General features: G+C 38.9%; 1 protein-coding gene and 1 long non-coding RNA gene across 8 annotated transcripts in view; one reads left to right on the top strand and one right to left on the bottom strand.

Moving 5' to 3' along the window:
* Positions 1 to 21,299, top strand: part of LOC109305646 — a 473,981-nt gene that overhangs the window by 46,639 nt on the left and 406,043 nt on the right. The gene's annotated exons all lie outside the window — the stretch shown is intronic.
* Positions 1 to 21,299, bottom strand: part of ABI3BP (ABI family member 3 binding protein) — a 282,301-nt gene that overhangs the window by 99,038 nt on the left and 161,964 nt on the right. For all 7 annotated transcript variants that reach the window (XM_019528652.1, XM_019528653.1, XM_019528655.1 and 4 more), the window contains 12 exons: positions 20,726 to 20,800; positions 19,357 to 19,431; positions 15,830 to 15,904; positions 14,842 to 14,919; positions 13,026 to 13,106; positions 9,344 to 9,418; positions 6,307 to 6,354; positions 5,724 to 5,798; positions 3,451 to 3,498; positions 2,838 to 2,912; positions 1,326 to 1,373; positions 565 to 642 (listed from right to left, as the gene is read on the bottom strand). In XM_019528652.1, coding sequence (XP_019384197.1) covers positions 565 to 642; positions 1,326 to 1,373; positions 2,838 to 2,912; positions 3,451 to 3,498; positions 5,724 to 5,798; positions 6,307 to 6,354; positions 9,344 to 9,418; positions 13,026 to 13,106; positions 14,842 to 14,919; positions 15,830 to 15,904; positions 19,357 to 19,431; positions 20,726 to 20,800 — 831 coding nt within the window. The remainder of the gene's footprint in view (positions 1 to 564; positions 643 to 1,325; positions 1,374 to 2,837; positions 2,913 to 3,450; positions 3,499 to 5,723; positions 5,799 to 6,306; positions 6,355 to 9,343; positions 9,419 to 13,025; positions 13,107 to 14,841; positions 14,920 to 15,829; positions 15,905 to 19,356; positions 19,432 to 20,725; positions 20,801 to 21,299) is intronic.

The following is a 21,299-nucleotide window of genomic DNA, read 5'->3' as shown; positions in this document are numbered from 1 at the left end:
GGCCTTTAAGACTGTTACTCCTCCTACTCTAGTATAGCTGAAGATCTCCATTTCTTCCTTCTCCCATTATTCCTAACCATACTTGCTGTATTTTCTAAGTACCTATTGCCCTCTTCAGTCAGCTTAGCCCCAAAATACCTCCAGCCAAACAACAGAAGCAGCAAAAACATGAAAATTCAGAGTTTACATTTAGATGGGTTGTTTTGGTTTTTATTTAAGTAGTGTTTTTTCTGGAATTTTGTCAGTTGCTATTAGATGAAGTAGTCTCTTGAAACTATAGGTGTAGGACAACTGATTATAAAAACCCTCGCCTAGCCTGGAAATAGAGACAGATATCTACCTATGTGCAAGGACCCAAAAAAAGAAAATTATCTGCTGTTATAAATTGAATCACTGTGCATTTCCTATTATGTGCGACTATTTATTACCATTATCTTGTTCCCTGATAGCTGTCAAACAGAGGCTTGGTAGAATATATTTCTCCTTGTGCTATGCACAGCTCAACAGTTCATGGTGAGAATGTTAGAAAATGAAAAATTTCACCATACTGAGACACGGACTCACCAGCTTTGGTTGGTAGCACTCCTGGGCCGGGTACTGTTTTGGAAGGTTTGGAGTATACACGTCGTGTATCTTTAGGAGCTGAAAGAAAGAACCTGAGTTAAATATCATTAAGAATGAGACCCTGATGTCAGCCATAACAGTGTGCCTCAGAACCTGCAATGGGGATAGGAGTATTTTTGCATATGTAATTGTTTACAAGCCAAGTGGTGCACAGGAGTCTGAAGAGAAGCAGCAGCAGTGTGCGGAAAAGGATCAAATAAGCAAGGTCCTGGTCTTGTATTAAACAGAGCTTTTAAAAATGACAATAAAAGAGGTAGTTTTCAAACCAAAAGGAAAAGACAGAATGAGAGGATGATGGAGCTATTTAATGTTGTGGTAGAATGATTCACAGCTTTATGCGATAGGTCAAAGGTTGAGCAAAAAAGGTGTGCAACAGTCCTATACTCTCTCCAAAGATCACTTAAGTCTCTTAAATCTGAGGGTTTGAGTAGGACTTAAGTAATGTATAGTCACTTTACGGACACGCCACAACATGGTGAACTTCAACCATTTCTATATTCCTATGAATAAAACAAAGAAGGCAACAAACAGCCTTGAAAGTCAAATTACAAATGCACAAGCAAGGCAAAAGTGAAAAGTAAAGATAGGAATTGTGAGAGAAAAGTAATGGAGTGAATGTAAATGAATTATATTCTCTTATCTTGACTATTCTGTTAAGAGGGAAAAACATATATGACCATTCAAGCTGAAAATTGCATTACCTAGTGTTGCCTTTGGTTTTTCAGTTCTAAATGTAATGGGTTCCAGCACTGCATTAAAATAAAAACAGATAGCACAATAATCATAGGAAATTTTTAATTAAAATTAATCTTAGTCTTATTTGCAAAGGATATTTTTAAAACAGACTTGATTATTTTGTAGGTTAATTAGACCTCACTTGAAGCACTTTTGTGGACTTGACCTTAGATGTGCATTTTCAACTCAGAGACAGTATGCAACTATCACCTAACAAAATGTTATTCACATCTTACTGTTCACCCATGAATTACATTTAAATCAGGGACTCAAAGTACAGCTGTGTTGCCTTCCCTAGGTACTTTGAGTAGATAACACGAAAGTATTATGCATTAAGCTTTACACTGTGCCCTGTCTGGTCCTGCGTAGATATGTAAGGGGGCAAGGAGTGGGGCAGGCAAAAAAAGAATCCAATCTCCCCCTAAAAGTGCTATTATTATAGTATTAGGCAAATCCAAGAGCAGTACCTACTCTTGGCATGCATAGGGTTAATAGGAAGAGGCAGGGTGAGGGCAATTCCATAGCCCTCACTGCCTCCCAAGTGACTGGCAGAAGTAGATATCCATAGGAGTAATCCATATAGCATCTACCTAATGTGTACTACAGTGACTGTGCTTCTCTGAGATAAAGCTCACAGAATATCTGTTGGGATCCTGCATCTCAAAGCCACTTCCAACACAAGGCAGTACCTACAAGGTCTGTCAGGTTCTAAATACAAGTCTAGGGTCTTTTGCAACCAATTACAGGGATATTTCATGTGGCTTTTCAGAATTAACTTGGTGTGAATTTCTAGCTGCTTTACATTTGGTTTTTGAAGCCTGTAGACAACAGAACTTTCATTTCTTACATAAATTGATTTTATAAATGAATATAACACAAATGCACTACATAAAACAAAGGCTTTGTGTAAAATGGATTGCTGAAATATGAATGATGAAAAAATAAAGATTGTTAGTAGTGCCTTCTCCTCCATTACAAATTATTGTTCACACCTATACCTCTTTTATCCCAGAAAACAGTTCTAAACAAAGATGTCACAAAAAATAAACCTTAGATGAGCTAGCAAATAGACAGAACGTAAAAAGGGGAGAAGACCCATACAGTCACTACAGATAAATCACTGAAGACTTAACTATAGATAATTTTATATTTTATATGCAAGATACGCAGCTGTGAAAGTGACAGGTTGAAAAAAATGACCCCCAAGCCATAGATCAATAAAATTAACTTAGTGGGAAGTTTTACAATTACACAGAGACTATATCACCAAGTGGTGAGGGTGGTACTTCCCCATAGGACCTTTTGCTGCTAATGGATTAGGTCTTTTAAGAAATGGTCCAAGACAAATTCAAGACATGCAAATAAAACTCACTTGTCGTAGGTGTATCATGTATACACGTAGGTGAAACACCAAATTGACTGTGGTTGAGTTAATGAAATATGCACCTCAGTTTGAGGAGCTGCAAAATGGCATTTACCAGGTTTGGTTGATAGCATCTCTGGGCTCTGCGTTGCTTTAGGTTTGGAGGGAACACGTCGTGTTTCTTTTGGAGCTGGAATAAAGAACGCAATTATTAAAACAGTTTTCCAGCCATCTCTGGCTAACATCAGTCATGATACACACAGACAAAACATGCCTCCAGGTCCCACTGGAGAAACAAATATCCTTTGTTTGAAGGATGAAAGTTGGGTATGCAAAGGAATTTAAAAGGAAAATAAGTTGTGCTGATGGACATTCTCTGTAAGAAAACCAAATAAAGCAATGGTGGGACTGCTTGCCAGTTTTGGAGCTGAGTGTAAAAAACCCCAAAATGATACTATCGTGAACACAAAGATGGCTGCAGAAAGACAGGGCTGCTTTCAACTTTTCTAGAAGCAAACTGTTTCACCAGAACTGCGTTTCTGTGAAGGAAAAGCAAGGTGGATATGAATTTTTAGTGCAAAACGGCAAAGACACCTAGAGTACTAATAAAAAGAAAGTAAATGGTGAAAAGTAATGGTAGAGGAACATACTGAGCCAGAAGCTGTGGTGTAGACATCATGAACAAGAAGGAAAAACAAATGTGGGAATCCCCTCAGAAATGTGATTACCTATTGCAGTCTTTGGTCGTTCTGTTCTAAGTGTAATAGGATCCAGGACTATATTGAAAACAAGAAATGTAGAAGGATTAATGAAAAAAGGGAATAATTCTATTAAAATTTATCTTTATTTAAGTCTTGTAATTATCCTTTCAATTGTCTAACACCAATTAGTCAATTTACACAAGTTATTATATTCCAGATAATCAACATTAAATCTTTATAATAGACAATTAGGACCTAAGTAGTTGAGGGGGAAAATAGTTCCCTAAAGCACAAGGTAATATTTTTCAAGAATCTCCCTATGGTCTTAAGAGAATGCCTACATTTACTTCAACCCTAAGCCAGAAAATTGGAGCTCACACCTTGCAGCTCTTTCCTGAGACACATATTTCAAATGAAATTTGTAAATACAACTGGCTTTGGAAACCCTCTTTTTTGGTCCATATTGTTAGAATTAGTTATTTGTGCATTGGGCAACATGAATATCACAGGCCACATATTAGCTCTACCTTGTTCCAGCATGCAGTTAAAGGTGAAACAGAACACCTGCTTTTCACTCTGTTTTCCAGTTTTATATCCAACAGGTACTTGTGGTCCTAAGACTCAATTGTTCTTTCAGTTCTCCCCAAAGAAATGCAAAGGCACAACAAAAGTGACATCTCGTCCTATCCTAACTATTCTTTATGGGTAATACCAAGAAAATAAGATGGTCACACAGACAGGCATCAGTTCAGAAATAACATTCTGTATCTTAGTGCAGCTCACAGAAATGATGATCAGTACATAACTGAAAATTATAATAAAATGCTTACAAGGGATATACAATCCTCTCAGTTTTGCAATGCTAATTAACACTATTTTTCATCTGAGGAGGACAGATGAATGCAAGTGTAATTAAAGATGGGAGAAAGACATTGCCAATATATATTTTCAATTAAATACATGTTTTATGTGAACTTGGAAGTTTCAGAGAGCCTTTCTGCAAACAGCTACAATGATTTCAGGATTTTAAAAGTCACTCTAGCTCAGGTTGGATTTTTTCAAAGCAGATCATAATTAGTAAGTGGTTTATTTTTAAGACCACTAACATGGCACAGTGACTCTATCCACTTGGCTGGGCACTCATTAGTAAGTTAAGCTGTATGCACTTATGAACACGACTGTCTACTGACAGTGTCTTGAATACCACTGTGGAATAATTGTTGACTTTTCTGACGACCACTAATTTTTATTGAATTTAGATTTACTGACAATATAAATAAATACTACATGCAGAATGTCATGGAAAATTGAATGGTTATATATATTGATACTGTGAATCCAGTTAAATATTAACTGTTTATTTGGTAATTTACTTACTCTTCCAGAAAAGACTAAGAAATGTAACAATCAGCAATAGTGGAAGCCATAAAGTTGTCTTCCTTTTTGGCAGTGCAGTAAGCAAAATTTATTTGGTATTATCTTTTACTTGATAGTAAAAACTAACTCTACGGTTGGGACAAATGTACAAGATTTGGGGCACAAAATGCCCTTCATCAGGTCTGAGAAAGTCTAAATTATTTAATAATGATGCAAAACAATTTGAAGAACTCTGCAAATACAGCTCCAACATTCCAGATGTTCAGGTAAAAGTATGATGAGATCTGATACAATACGCGCATGGCAGAAGGGGTGATGGTGAGATTGAGTATCAGATCCCACCATGCCTTATTGCTGGCACAGAAGGAGCCCAGGCTCCTCCTGCACTGGCAAATAGCTCCTGTGGTGGGGAGCCCCCTTCAGTTGATGGGGCTCCCCACTGTGGGGGTGTACTATGAGCTCCTGCAGGTGGAAGCCCTGTCAGCTAATCCATGCTGCCTGCTGTGGGACCACATTTCATCCCCATTGCTGGAAGGACTGTCAGCTGAGGGGTCTCCCCAATGCAGGAGCCTGATACTGGTTAACTGGTTAATCACGTCTTAAATGTAACATATAGCAGGGGCCTAAATTTCATTCTATTTAATACTCCGTAAAATTTTAGTCTTAATTATACTGGTATAAATTGAGAGTAATTCCACTCTAATTCAAAGCCACGTCAATGTAACGTAGGAAAGACTTATGTAAGGTAATCAACAGCTAGTGAATTTCTGTTATTGTCATAAATGGCTAACAAACAATACACCTATAACATTACAGCAGAGCTTCATCTTATTGCTATGGTTCTGCACACGTTTCAAATCACTTAGAGAAACAGCTGCTTTGAACTAAAACTCAATATTCAATAATATCACAAAATAATTTACCAGGTTTAGTCTGAGGTATGTGAGGTTTGGGTGATGGTTTAGGCCTAGAAGGAACATGTTGTGTTTCTTTTGGAGCTGAAAGAAAGAAGCAGAGTTATAAATTGTTGTTTAGTACTCCAGGAATCTGAGCTGATGCCAGGTGCAACAAGTAGTAACACAAGAATATGGAATACCTCAAGCCTGAAATGGAGAAACAAAATGGAGTAACACTGAAGGCAAAGCCAAGTGTGCAAAAGAGTTTAAAGAAAAATATAGCATTATGTAGAGCTAAATCAGCCTAAGCAGGTGAATGGAATTCCTGGTGAGTTTTGGAGCCCAGCTTTAAAAAAAAACCTAGCAAAGAATAAAGGTGCTAGCATAGACAGATGGCAATTCAGAACCAATGGCCTTATTGTCTTAAAACGGAGACATTTTACCTGTGAACAAAACAAAATGCTTAAGACACTTCAGTGTCAAATGACACATCAAAGAAAAATAGTTGCAGTTTGATGAAAGAAACTGATGGCGCAAGAGAGTAACTGCAGCGTGGTTTTCCATGATGAGAAAAACAAAGTATGATTGCTTGCTACGGAAATGTCATTACCTATTGCTGACCTTGGTGGTTCAGTTCTAAGTGTAATAGGTTCCAGGACTGTATTAGAAACAAAATAAAAGAAATAGCATGAAAAGCTGAACTATGGAACATCCTTTAAAATGATCAAAGTTACTTGACTGGTAAGTTAATAAGTGGAAGTTGATGCTCATACTGTGCTATGCCAAATCTCTGAATCATCAAAAGTAATCTTTCCAAAAATCTTATTCCAATTTTTGGAAACTGTGGTCAATTAATTCCAAGGACACCACTACCTTAAAAGAAATTCCATGCATTAGATGACAAATATCACAGTTTTGGGGTAATACAGTGATTGAATCATAGAAGTCAGAGAAAGAAAAGATTTACTGGGTCATCTGTGAGATGACTCTTACCTATCATACATTGTCCATCTAGCCCCAAAGTCCTGAGTTATTCTGTCTTCACCATGACGCTTGGAAAACTAGTCTACTATCTATCAGATTTTGTTTTCTGAATGTTTTTCCTTTTCTTCTAACTTACTATCTCACCCTATGAAATTCAGTCCCTCAGCTGGGACCATTTAAATGCCTAAACTTAAGAATGATATTACATGCTTTAACTGGGGACTAGAAGCGTTATGCTCATTCAATTTAGAAACACCAGGAGACTTGTGATCAATCACAACGAAGCAAACTATATTAAATTCCCACATGCTGGGCATGTCTACACATGCCACTATGGCACTGTTGTTACTCTAGTATCATTTAGTACTTCCTTCCAGAAGTACTAAATGTGGCGCAGTAGCAGTCTGTACTGCACTGTGTGCACTGCACACAGTTATTTTTATGCATCATGCTGCTGTAACAATGCACTATAATGAGGGAGCGTGTTGCTACAGTGACATAGCAACATGTGTAGACACACCTGCTGAGTATCAAATATTGCAGTTGTTCATGACCAACTCACAGAATAGGACAAATCAAATTGTGAAAAGGTGGCTCATAGTGACCAACTAAAATAAAAAATCCCATTTGCTTCAAATATCAATCTGTGTAGTCATTGATTGGCTCCAGTTACCTAATTAAATCACAGCAGTACTAAATAATTTCTCTCAACTGCCAGTAAACTATACCAACTTCAAAATAAACTACAACTTGCAAATACAAGATGACAGTCTACAACTACTTCCTGACAGCAAAATAAAGGAAATATGTTAAAATACTATTAACTGAGTTGCAAAACATGTCATTATTAGATTTAGAACGTGGTATTTCTGGTTGTGGGGATGTTTAAGGTATGGAAGAAATGAACTACGTTTCAGTTGAAACAAAAAACAAAACAAAAACCACTTAAAAAAAAAGCCTACTGTAATCATAGCTTGACATCTATAGCCTTTCAAACTGTAGCAAGTGACACCTGCACTGTTACTAACAAGAAACATTACACATATTTAAAGTCAATAAAGGTAGTGGCGATCTAAAGATAGCTGTGTCTACTTAGCATACAAAATAACAATCAGAATACTGGTGATAAAAGCAACAAATATGCCAACAGCAAAGTAATACAGTAATAATGTTGTATGAAAAAACATTTGGTACAGTAGCGCAATCTGAGGGATACAGATTACAGGATAAATCTGAATATAGTCTCCTTACAAAAACTGCAGATTTCATAGCGCTCTAATATTTCATAAATATGAAAATTTATGGCTTCATTAACTGTAAACATTTTATGACTTTAATGAAATTTTATGGCTTCATTAACTGTAAAAAATAAAGCCTTCTGAAAATGCTGAAAAATGTTTTGTTTCAGTGTTTTTTTTAATGAAAAATTTAGATTACTGATTCAAAATAACTTCATTTCCAGGTTTACTTCCAATTTATTGAGAAAAAACAAAACAAAAACAACAAAAACCCCTCTTGAAGTCAAAACAATATGTTTTACTTCATGTTGAACAATATCTAAAAGCAATTATTTTCTCCTTTTTGATTCTTCCAAAGAAGTTTTAAAAAAATAATTTTAGTAGGATATAAAGGTGGGCTAGTACAAAGGATTCCCTGTGAATCCTGAGTCCTACTTTGGACATTTGCCAAGGGCAGACTGTTAATTCTGTTAAAAATGAGTGCTTAGCTGTTTGGAGTTGGATGTGGCTGAACGTGAAAGCTAAATATTCACTTCCTTGTGTGCTGTCTGCTAGGAAGCCAGCATACCTTAACCCAGTAGGTGCCAACCTTCTTGGCTGAGGACCACAAGCCATGGGTGCACCTCTGATCCCCTTCCCCTGCCTCATTCATTGTTCTACACTCTCCTCCCTGCCTTATCTGCACTGTTCTCCCTGTTCCCTGCCAGACCTGTCACGCACCAAATAAAGCCGATGCATGTTCCACTTGTAACGTACATGCAGTGGGTTGGTTACTCCTGCCTGAATTACATTAGGTAGGTCCATGCCCTCAAGCAGACCATAAGTGGTCTGGATTGTCTCTTAGCAGTAAGAAACTGGCAGAGAATTAAATTCCAGTATGATTCCAGAATGAAATAACCTGGGAACATGTGGCCAGACAGTAAATCCCATCATTATACTGTCCATCATTCTTTCCATTGTATCTGTTGTGTACTGTTAAGATGTGGCAACTTCACTCTTGTGCACACTCTCCAACCAGCTTTACAGAATAATGGCAAAATACTTCCAAAAACACATTTGCTTTGCAGGCACCCTTTGATAAGGTACATGTTACTGATTTTCTTTCTTTCTTTTTTATTACTAAGGATATATAAACCTATGAAATCCAATGAAAAGTCAAATTAGAATAAAATGTATTCATCTCTGCAATATATTTTCTGAAAGAATCTAAGTTCCTTTTCCCCCTCCCAGTACAAGGTTGACTTAAAAATATAGCCCCCTATATAGATCTTATTTAGCAAACCCAACATTTTCATTTGTAGTTCCTTCACAAGATGCATTGTTAGAACTAAAGAAAAATGCAGGTCCTGATGCATCATATTTTCCTTTTGGTAGTAAGGTATTATTAAGCCTCAATGTACAAAATTTCAAAGATAATATCTTTACCAGCTTTAGATTGAGGCATTTTGGGCTCAACAGATGATTTTGCCATCAAAGGTATGAATTGTGTTTCACTTGATTCTGAAACAAAAACCTGGGTTATAATTATCAATATTTAAAACATGAAGGTGTAACATGAAGGTACGTTTGTCCCATTAATAGCACATGCCCACAGCCGTCAGTGAAGAAACAGCACTACAAAGCATGTTTGGAAAGTGACTTTACCAATGATGGATCAAAAAGAAAATTGGTGCTGCTTGTTTTTGAATGTGAGCAAAAAAGTAGAAAGATACATAGGTTCTATGAACACAGAGGTTTTTTAAGGAGTTGGATTAAAATGGACTTCTGGAGCACAATTCTATTTTCTAAATGGGACGATAAAAACAAAGCAAAGACAATTATGATAAAGCCATTGTTAACTAATGAGGCCCTTAATCACTCAGGCTAGGGACAGACATTACACAAAAACTGGTTTACGTAATCAGAAACTGGTTTAAACCTGTAACAGAACAGACTTTCAGTGCACATAAACCCGTTTCAAAATGGCTGAAACCGGTTTGAGATAAACCTGGTTGAATGCAATATCAGACTTCCCTGATTTGGCTCAAACCAGTTTATGCAATATCTGTCCCAGACCCTTTCTGGTTTAAGTTGAACCAGAGACCCCCAGCATCCCAGCATACTCTCTGGGCTGGGCTCTCTGCTCCAGCCCAGCCAGGCTGGCCCTGCCCTTCTGCTCCCCAGCCAGTGCAGGGACAGGCAAGAGCAGGGGTCTGGCTAGGGAGGGGTTAAATTCCCCCATTCCCACCAGCAGGGACCCAAGCTGGGTCTGCCGGGTGCTCCCCCTTGCTGCTGCAGCAGCAGGACACCATGGCCCTTGAGGCAGAAGTGGGCAGGGAGGAGAGTTAGTCTCCCCTCTATCCCACTGGCAGCTGGGTCTGTCCACCATCGCCACTGAGCCCCCTGGCCACACCCCCAGGGGCCTTGCATGGCTGTGCCCCCACCCTGCTGCTGCAGTGGGAGTGGACAACACCTTTGTTGGAGGAAATAACCTCTGTCATAATGTGGGGGAGTATAAGTCCCTTACCAAAATGCCTTGTGGGGCTGGCAGAACTGTGGCAAAGCTGTGCATGGCAGCATCAGGGTCCAGAGTGCTGCCATGCTCTGCAGCAGCCCTGCTAGCCCTGCAGAGCAGCTCCTGCTGGGAAGGGGCTCATGCTCCAGGAAGCCGTGACAGGCTGCAGCACATCACAGTCACCAACTGCTCACTGCTCCAGCTGCTGGGCAGTGGCAGGGCCCAGCCCCCACCACTCAGTCTGTGCTCAGGGGAAGCCTACTCCCAGAAAGAGAGGCTTTATTCAGCTGCTGGCCCTGAGCACATGCTAAGTGGTGGCTGCTTATTCAGATCCTGCTGTGGTGTCAGCATCCAGCAGCTGAATAAGCCCCCTCTTGCCAGGAGAGGGCTTTCCCTGATCACATAGAGGCCACTGACACCATGGCCAGGTCTTTCTAGCCCAGCCACTCCACCACTCTGTGTTCAGGGCCAGACCCTTCCCAGCAGGAGGGGGCTTATTCAGCCTCTGGTCCCCAGCACAGAGTGGCAGTGGCTGGGCTAGGCAGACCCTGCTATGGTGCCAGTGGCTGAATAAGCCCCCTTCTGCTGGGAGGGGGCTTGCCCTGAGCACAGAAAGACCGCTGGCACCAAGGCAGGGTCTGCCCAGCCTGTGCTCAGGGCTAGCGGCTGAATAAGCTCTCTCTTGCCAGGAGGGGGCTTGCCCTGAGCACAGACGAAGTGGTAGGGGCTGGGATCTGCCCCCACCCAGCAGCTGGAGCAGTCAGCGGTGAGCGACCCCAGTGCTGCCACGTACAGCCCACCGCAGCTCTGCCAGCCCCACAGCACAGCACCCCTGCAGAGATGAGGCTTACCTTCCCCAACATTATAACAGGGGCTGCTGCCTCCAAGGGCCCTTCCCCCTCCCACTGCAGCAATGGGGCCAGGGCATGGCTAGACACTGAAAGGCAGAGCTGGTTGGGGTGAAGGGGGGACAGGGACTGGGGTTATTCCCCCTCCCTCCATTGTAGGGGGCCTATTCCGGGGTAGGAAGCATGGTGGAAATGGCAGGCAGACCTGGCTGCCAGTGGGGGTAGAGGGGAGACTAACTGTCCTCCCTGCCCCACTCTGCCTCAGGGGCCATGGTGCCCCACTGCTCCAGCAGCAAGGGGAGAGCACCCAGCAGACCTGGGAATGGTTCCTGCTGGTGGGACAAGGAGTGGGAAGCCCGGACTGGCCACGTCCCCACAGCACAGCTTCCTGCAGCTAAGGGCATTTTCTACCCCTGGTGCCTGGCCTGAGCACCTGCAGGCATGTGCCTGCATTGCCTCAGTCCAGAGAGAATGTCTGTCCTGTTACAAACCGGTTCAACCTAGGCAGATTAGACTAACCTGCAAACCTTGAATGAATTCAGGCTCTGGCTTTTTGAATGTCTATCCCTAGCTTCAATGTCATTTCAAGATGGTTTTGGTTGGCTTTTGGAAAGATTGGACTTACTGCTGTAGCAAAGAAGGGAATCTAAGTAGAGATGTAGTAACAGGGCAGTTCTGCACCACGAGCTGTGGTGGCTTATGAGACAGCTGCAGTGGCTGAGCTGGTGATGGAGGTCGGCCAGCAGCCCTGGTGGATGCTATTTTTGGGCACCCGCTTCTGCCTTGCCAAGTTAGCAACTAGGGCATCTTAGTTAGACAACTGAATCTAACTGAAGTTAATTAGACTGTATAGCAACACAGGTTTTTAGCATGTCTCTAAATCTATTCTTATCTAGCGAAGCACTAAAGTGTACACATTGCCGAATCCAGGTTTTGCACAGCAGAACTATATATGGAAGATACATTAACGTGCTGCCTTGAACTTAATCTTCATAGTAAAGACAGGCAATGTTTCAAAAGAAAAATGATTCCCTCAAGTAAGATTTGAAAGAGTCACAGGTGTACCCAAGACGTAGTCTCTTTGCCAGGACAGTAAAATGTGTAAAAATTTATCATCAAATAATTTGCATGTACTCTTAATAAAAATTCCATTAAATGCACATACCCAGTGCTATGGATTCAATAACTTTCCTCACATCCAGATGGCCGGATTCACCATTTTGAAAAAACAAGATTGGTTTCCACAGAGTGTAATGCTAAAACATTGACTGATCTCTCAATTAGAAAAACATTATTACAGAGTAACATTGTAGTACATGAAGTATGGAATTATCCTTTTTCCAGGAACCTTTTGACAGCTAGTATCAACATATATGTGTATAACAATTCTATAAAAATAATGTATATATTAGATATATTTATATATTTACTTATAAACAGAATTTTAATAAAAGTATATTAAATATATGTACATGGATGTATATAAACATATATCTTACTTAGGAGTAAAGTTTCAAAAATCTGTATTACTGCAGTAACTCTTATGCCTTTTTCTTTAAATGTAATGAGGCTTTTAATCAGGCACATACTGAAGTTATAAATTTACAACCTTAAAACTCAAAGGTGGTTTGTCACCCACTAGTTTACTCCAAGCAAGCGTACGGTTTCATTTCATAACTTCCTCATAACAGGGCCACTGAGTCTGGCTAAGAGATTACTTCATGTTCATGTGTTGAATTACAGGGAAAAAAAGCGACTACTATACCAGGTTCACTATATGTCATTTCTGGCATGGCACTTGTTGATGCTTTAGATTTGGATGGAGTGTGCTGTGGTTCATATGATGCTGTAAGAAAAAAAGTCCAGTTCATAGTTAAATTACCCTATGCATCACTAGTCAGACCACAGAAAACACAGACTGAAAGCCTACATTGGCACAACAAAAGCTTGGTAGAGAAACAGAAACTTAGCCAGTCATTAATATCCCTTTACAAAAAAGTGGTGGATGTCGGGAAAATATTGCAGTGAAAGATTGATCACTGCCAGATTAAAAAAAAAAAATCCACCAGGAATTTCATATCCTCCACATCAATTAGGAGTTGCCCTCTCAACTAAATTCATACCTTGCCACCTGCTAATTATCAAAGCCTTGTGCAGTCTGTAGCAAATCATACATACATTTTGTGGCAAAGTTCCTGGAGTCTGGATCTTTTTGATGGACCACCCAGGTAATATCATGGCAGCTTAATTTAAATAAAAAATACAAGGGTTTTCTTGAATATACTATTAAAGCAACTGATACAGGCAGTATAGAAATTAATGATTTATTTTGCAATCACTTTCAGTTTGATGCAGAACTTACATTTTTTATTTTGATATGCAAAATTTCCAGGGAAGACAACTGCAGGGTTTTTTTTAAATATAATGCTTCCACTCTGCAGCATAATTTTCCTATGGGGGGGTGTGGGGGGGGGGATTCTGAAACTAATGCCATAGCTCTGGAATCACAGGACAGAGAGGGCATTGATCTTTGCTATTGTTCAAAAAATGCCTTAAAATGTTAAATAATAAATATTATTTCTTCCACAATTGAGTCACTCTCCTCTTGCTAGTGACTCAAGTGATATTTGAGACATTTTAAAGTATGAAGCCTTGAAATACGAGTATTATTATAAACCCCAATATCACCTTTGTTTAATTCCTGCAAGTAGCTTAGGTTTTCAAATTGAAATCTTTTGTTTGCTCTAGAATTAGGCCAGGCTGTAATACTGGATCCAGATCTAGATCCTAAACCAAAATTTCACTGCTGGACCCTATGTCTAGGAAACATACTGAAATTTCACAAATAGATAATAATCAAAATACTAAATAGAACTCAGATCATGATCAAAATACTAAATAAAAGTCAGTCAATACACAGTGTTAATGCACTTTAACACCTGCATGTGTAGATGCCAGCCTATTCCTGCTTACTGGGCAGTAACTTACTGCATAGTAACTTTAAACCAGCGTAAATGCAGGAATAGACAAGCTCAGGCATGATTTTCATTCTTCATGAACAATTGTCATGAAAGGATGTTCCCATTTAACTCCTCTCAATGTTACTAGGGTTGTTCAGCTTGACTTTATGACTATTGCACTTAATCGGTTCACTACCAATACACTGATACTTTTGCCTCATCCTAAGTTTCCAGAACTATGCATATTAATTAATTCAAGACCGAATCCTACTTCTACTGTAGTCATTGGGAATTGTGCAGCTGACTTAATAAGATTTCAGTCTTAATAAATAAGTAGATGAGAATGCTCTTAAAAATATCAAAAGCAGATAAGAACAGTGAACAATACAACCGCTTCAAATGACGACTTCACTGCAACAAAAACAAACAGGAAAGATAATAGCAGAGAGCTGACCTCAGTGCCATACCAACACATATCTAGAAGCAGAATGAAAGTCAGTCATTAGTTATGAACGCAGTGAAATGAAATGTCCTTTTAGAAGATTAAATGGTCCTCTTTAATGAAAGGGAAAACCAAAAAGATGACAAATCACTGAGGAGGGAGAAGACAGTAATTATTACCCATTGTTGCCTTTGGATGTTCAAGGGTGTGGGAAACTTTAGTAGTGACTGGAACTGGAACAGATTCCCTGGTTGCTGCTGGAGCAAAGGACATTCTCTTAAGATGGACAAGAGCTAGAGCCAAGCTTCTTTAACATTTTCTCAACAGTTCATGCAAGTATTTTAAGATCTTAGGATTCATACTGCATAGAATGCTGTAAAGCTTAGCTTGACTATGTCATTTCTGGATCTTTTTTGTACATGGATGAAGTTCATCTATTGTTCAAATGTGAGCAATCTCTTATGGCGTTTGTAATCCAGGGGCTTCTCCAATGAGAGTGACTGTGCAATAGGTGACACCACAGACCTCATGAGCTGCACATGCAGACATTCACTGTGCTGCTAATTTGAAGTACAGCAGGTTTTTTAGACACTGGGAGATCCAGTGCATTTTTGAGGCACTCTTTTTTAAATTTTACACACAAGAAACTCCTAGATTTTGTAGTCTGATCCTAAGTAATCTTTCAGGTGGAATCCACAAAACTCGAGGCTCACTTACCCATAAACATTATGAATAAAGTATAAAATTATTTCTCAGTTAAACTTTCCTGTATATCATGTTTTTGGATAGAAAATTTTTACTCATCTCAATTTAAAACAACTTATTTAACCACCTGCACAGAACTGTGTGCTTTGTATTTGGTTAATGAGAATGGCATGGACAAAGGATAGGAAGGGCGTATGTTTTAAAAAAATTATTGAGACTTTTTATTTGTGTCCTTAACTCATTGGTAACCTGAAGTCAGTCTTTAATTTAGCTAAAATATTGCATTCAACAATCAAAATAAAAACTGCTTGATGTATCATTTTTAACAACAGATAATTAAGTCTGTGACATTGTTTGATGCCAATATTTATGCTGTATCTGTGGACATACATCCCAGAAAAAGTCAGGAGGTATCATACAAACAATGCCAAATACAGTTATGGAAGAGCATATTGTAATTACCAGGTTTTGTCTTAGGTTCTTCTGGTTGGAGAGAGACTTTAGGTTTGGAAGGAGCAGGTTTGGCTTTACTGGGAGCTGAAAGGAAGAAAGAACTGAGACTGTAATGTTCACGGCTTTGAGAAGCAGAAGTAGCTCATCAGTACTTCTTGTTCTTCTGCAGTCACTTCCATAAACTGACATTCATTGGATGTAGCCCTGCTGGTACTAAGCTGCAGTATAACACACTTACAAAGCCATATCTTCCCAGCAGTTGAATGAGATAGCTCGTGTGAAAGGCATGACCCTGTTCCACAGAAGAGAGTTCATTCAATACAGCTAGCTATTTCAGTCCCTGAGATACAGAGTCCCGATGTTCTACAGAGCGGGTAGGGAAAATACACAGGGGCAACTCACGAAGAACAGAAGTAACTTTTCTTTCTTCTTCAAGGGTTTCTTTGAATTCCCACTTGTGATAGATTAGGAAGCAATACTCCACCAACACAGTGGTAGGGCAAGGAGTTCTTAGTTAAATATGGACTGGAGAATGCTTTCTCCAGCTGAACATCCCACTATAGTACTAAATCCAAGAAGTGTCATTGGGCAAAAAGGTGCCCTGAATTACAAATCCTTGCTTTGTGAATATCCTCCAGTAGAACTTGTCTAAGGCAGGTACTGATAGAGTAGTGGTTCACACATATCTTTAAACTGGGAGTGCTGGTACTGGCATAGATATAGAAATTCTCTATACATCTCGAAATGCTAGTGTGAGAGTTTCTATTTGATAATGGTTAAACCTGGCATCTCAAGAAATGTTTCAATAACTTGCTAGAATTGTAAGGGTGTCAGTTTTTTCTAGAGATATAGAGATGACACTTTTGGACAGGAACTGGGTCTGTGGAAGGACATGGGGAGTAAAATATACTGAGACAGGTAGTAATCTGAGACCATCTGCAGCAAGAAGTCAGAACTGGCCCTCATAATGACCCCCTCCTTGTGACACAAGGCAGTGATTAGATCATAGTGTTGAAATATATCTTGTGTCCTGTAAGTTGGCCTAGGCAGAGTTATCAGTCTTGTTTCTCTTAAAGGGCTTTTCAGAGTATCAGGCTGTAAGCACTGAGAAGCTCAAAGTCTCAAGGGTCTTTCCCTTCTCATGGCAGTGAGTTATGCACTGAGTTACAGAGTAAAGTTTGCTCAAGCATAAAAGGCACTAGATTAGGGCATTAGGGTCTTTCGAATGATTGCTAGGCAGGCGTAAAACCTCTTGAAGATCTAACATGACCCAACATGGATCCAATAAGAGACTGAGAGCTCACAGAAGGGGAAAAAATACATATGCCAAGCTGTCTTACACTATTCTACATTAACAACAAGAAATAAAATTGACTAATGAAAGATACAGCCTGAAAAAAATGAACATGAGTTCTGTTTACTATCTGTAGCTAGGAAGGGAGAACTGAGGTGACTGGGATACAACAGGCCCTTGTAGAGACAAGGATGATGACATCGCCTTCATACGAGATCCCTAATACTTGTTCCCAATAGATGAGGCTTTTCAAGGCAGTTCTGTAGCTCTATGCAAATGGTGCCATATTCAATAAGTAGTAATGGACAGAGGCTCTTGCAGAGCAAGAGATACAAAACAGAATGTGTGCACATCAGAGTGTAAGGTAGGGTAAGAGGGACTCAACATAAGTCCCTCACACAATTTTACAATGTTCCTGAAGAGAAAAAGCTTTAATGCATTTAGTTGTACAGTAAAATCTGTCACATAAGCAGCTCTCACCAGCTTCTCTCTCTCTTGGCAACTACAGGGCTTCCTATGTTTTAGGAAAACAGAAAGTTCTCAACACAAGTGAGCACAATGGCTGAATGTGACTGTATTGGCACCAAGTATATTTTTCTTGTAGACTAGTTTTATTGCCCCCTTCCCTGCCCAAATAAGAATGAAGCTGTAAGTCTTCAGGATTTCATAGTTTTGCTTGGGAAACCAGAAAGGCAATTTTGCACAAATTTTTGGTTTCCATAGAAAGTTTGTTTTTTGACTAAAATTTCATATTAGTTCTAATGCAAACAGAAAAAAAACAAACTTACCCAAAACAAGAGAATGATCAATGATGAGCAAAAACAGTGGCAAAAAATTTCTAGAACTATGCAAAAACCTGACTTGGCTCCTTGTTAAGACAGTATCTCAGTGCACAGAATCTACATGGAGTTATGGTATCTTGAATGGTAACCAAGGGAAGAAATTATGCTTTGGTTAAATCTGACTGACTCCAGGATGCTGGTTGGGGCCTAAAGCCTGGACATCCTCCCTCCTGGCTGAAGACCAAACTGTGATCCTCTTTTGTTGCATACTAACTTGTACTCCAGAAAAACACACCCGAGTAAGGGTTACAATTTATTCCTATGGAAGAAAAGACAGAATTGACAAACATCTGTGTAGAGGAAAGAAAATGTTCAGTGGTGAACAGTGGTCATTAAAAGTTCAGTGGTGAACAGATGGGATATCCTCTGGACTGACCTGTCAGTGAGACCAGTAACAGAGAGGTGACAAAAAGAGAAGCATAAACACTCAATCACACTGATTGTTCTATAGTTAAATAGAAATACAAAGTGGTCATTCACTGTGGAAACATCATTATCCACTGTTGTCCTTGGCAGTTCAGAGGGTTTAAAACATTTTGGCATAACGGTTTCCAAATGAGTTGTTTTCTTTGCTGATAAAAAATAAAAAATTCAGGCACAGCGGATGAAAATCATCCTTAGATGAGACGAAACAAAACTGCCATATTAATATAAATTATTTTTTCTGTGAAAAAATTTACCAAGGAAACCTAGATAGAGTGAAAAAGTTTTAAAATTTCCCCATAATAACTGATGCTAGCCCAAGACATAAATATAATTAAGAATACGAGTTTCAGTGGGAACTGTGTGTTTGGAAGTGGGCAATTTTCTTTTTACTAGCAAAATTTCAACTACATTTCTCAGAGATTATGGAAGGTATTATAATATCATTTGACCTCTGTTTAAAGAATGTTTGAGTACTATATAAACTGTATGCATCTTTTAAAATATTTAACATCTTTATAAATCTTCATTTTATAAAATGCGTATTCTTATTTATGCAACTTCAGATAAATCTGTATGTGGATTCTCTTAACCCCCATCACAAGTCAAATTCAGATGCAAAACTAGGTTCAATTTCACTGGCTAAATTACATATCCATCTGCTCAACTCCAGAAATAAGTTTCACGCTTCACTTGTGCAATTTCTTATAAGCCTCAACACAAGTTAAATGTCACTGAATTCATGCAAATCTAAATCAAATGGTACACAGAGAAGAAAACCACGAGTCTTCACCAAGAGACCTTAACATTTTTCAAGGGATGCCAACTCTTTCCATACTCTTCCTTCTATGTGCTCTTTGTATACTCTTCCTGAGAATGGAAATCGCTGAATTTTGAACACTACAACTTTAAACCCAAATACACAAAATAAAAAAAAGAAAGAAATTATTATAATGTTTGGCATGGAACATAATTACCAGGTCTAGTTCGTGGCATTTTGGGTCTGGCAGTTGGTTTAGTTGTAGAAGGAACGAACTTTGTTTCCCTGGGAGCTGAAAGAAACAGACTGGATTATATATATTTCTTTCTAATTGTTCCCCTTAGGAATGATATCACATTTCTCAAGGTTATGTGAAGTAGCGATACTTCAAAATGACTTCTGGAAATGCAGTTGGCTGCAAAAAGTAATGCCTTTCAAAAGCCCAGGCATTTTCATGAAACTTTGCTAGTCCATGTTCCAGAAAGACTCATCCCCTTATGGCTGATAAATATTTAAATCAATCTAGTCAAGTTTTACTTCCCCTTCAAATATATATATGAATTCTGGGACCTCAGATTTCACAAGAAATTGTGGCAGAGCACCAGAAAGCCATAGAAAGAGTCTCATACACCCACTGGATACTATTTATGAAAAGGTAGCATTGACTTTATGAGTGGTGAGAAAAACTGGTAGGAGGAAGCAGTTCTGAAAACTACAAGATATCATCCAAAAATTACCTGGGAAGAGACTGCAGTTAGCCACTCCAACTGTTAAATTAAGGCCTGATTCTGTGACAAAGTCTAAGGATGCTGGAGGTGATCAGCACTTCCAAAGTATTACTTTCCCCGTTTTTTTAATAAAGCAGGATTACAAAGGTGCTTCTGTGCTACAGTCACGATGAGAGGCTTCCTTGAGTGACAACATATTCCTCACAATGATATATAGAATGATATATAGTCTTATGAAGTGATTGAAATGTTTTCAAACACATAGCAATGAGTAGAACAAAGCCTAATGAATAATTCTAAAGCCACAAGAAGTAGCTCTTAGGAGAGAGTTAGGATTTTTATGTAGAGAAAAATAACCTCTAAATGTTTGCTTGAGAAATGTCTTTACCAGGCCTTGCACTTGACTTTTCAAAGGTTATTTTTGAATCATGCTGAGGGGTGAGTGGGCTGTTTGCTTTTTGTTGTAGTTTGGACCATAACAATCTTCAAATAATCAGGGTAAATGCCACCTATGGATACCCAGGCCTCCTATTGACATTTTAAGTACAGATGTTTTATCCTTAATATAAAGTGATAAAACTATGATTCTGTAGACAGATCAAATTTGAAGGAGAAACTAAGTTCAGTTTGCACTTACAGTATTTATTGCCTAACAAGAACAAACTCTAATATGGTTTTTGTTATTAGAATAAACAAGAACTGTTTCCTAAATGTTCTCCTGTTGATGAGAAATAGGTCTAGAATTAGAATAAGGTAGGCAAGAGTACGATGGATGGTTTGAAATCATTTTTAGTTATACAGGTTGAATGGTGTTGGAACAGAAACAGAGTGACAGATAGCTATTGAAACGTTTGTTACCTAGTGTTGTTTTTGGCCAGTCAGTAATCCTAGAAGTTTTAGGCGTACTATGCTCCAAAAGTGGTGGTTTAGGGGCTACAAAACAAAAAGGAATCCAAAATAATTGAACAGTATGGTAAAACTATCAGGATTCAGTTAAAATTATTAGTACAACAAGACTGGAACATTACTCTTGCATGATTTTAAACAGACTGGAACAGTATAGGGATTCACAAAGACTCTTGCAGGATTTCCTATATTTCTTTTTTCCTACATGTCTTCTGTCAATCATAGCTATTTGCACTAAAGAGATGCTGACTCTTTGTGGCATTTTGGAAACAGAAATGACCACAAATGTGTAATACTTACTAGGTATGAACACAGTCTTAAGACAGGTAATGTGTTGTGTACAGTACATTACAAAACTACATCTAAAATAGGAAAGCAGAAATGAAAAATACTCTACTCTACTCGACTATTTAGATAGTCACCAAAACCACCAGGGTAATATAGATGAGGTGTTTGGGTTATTTTTTGTTTTTTTACATTTTATAACCAAACTCATGTTCAACAATCCAATCACCTTGAGTCTATT

Source organism: Crocodylus porosus, unplaced genomic scaffold (genome assembly GCF_001723895.1).
Source record: "Crocodylus porosus isolate Cpor-Errol unplaced genomic scaffold, CroPor_comp1, whole genome shotgun sequence".
Lineage (NCBI taxonomy): Eukaryota > Metazoa > Chordata > Crocodylia > Crocodylidae > Crocodylus > Crocodylus porosus.
Note: the sequence above shows the minus strand (reverse complement) of the source record. Positions and strands in the feature narration are given on the sequence as shown.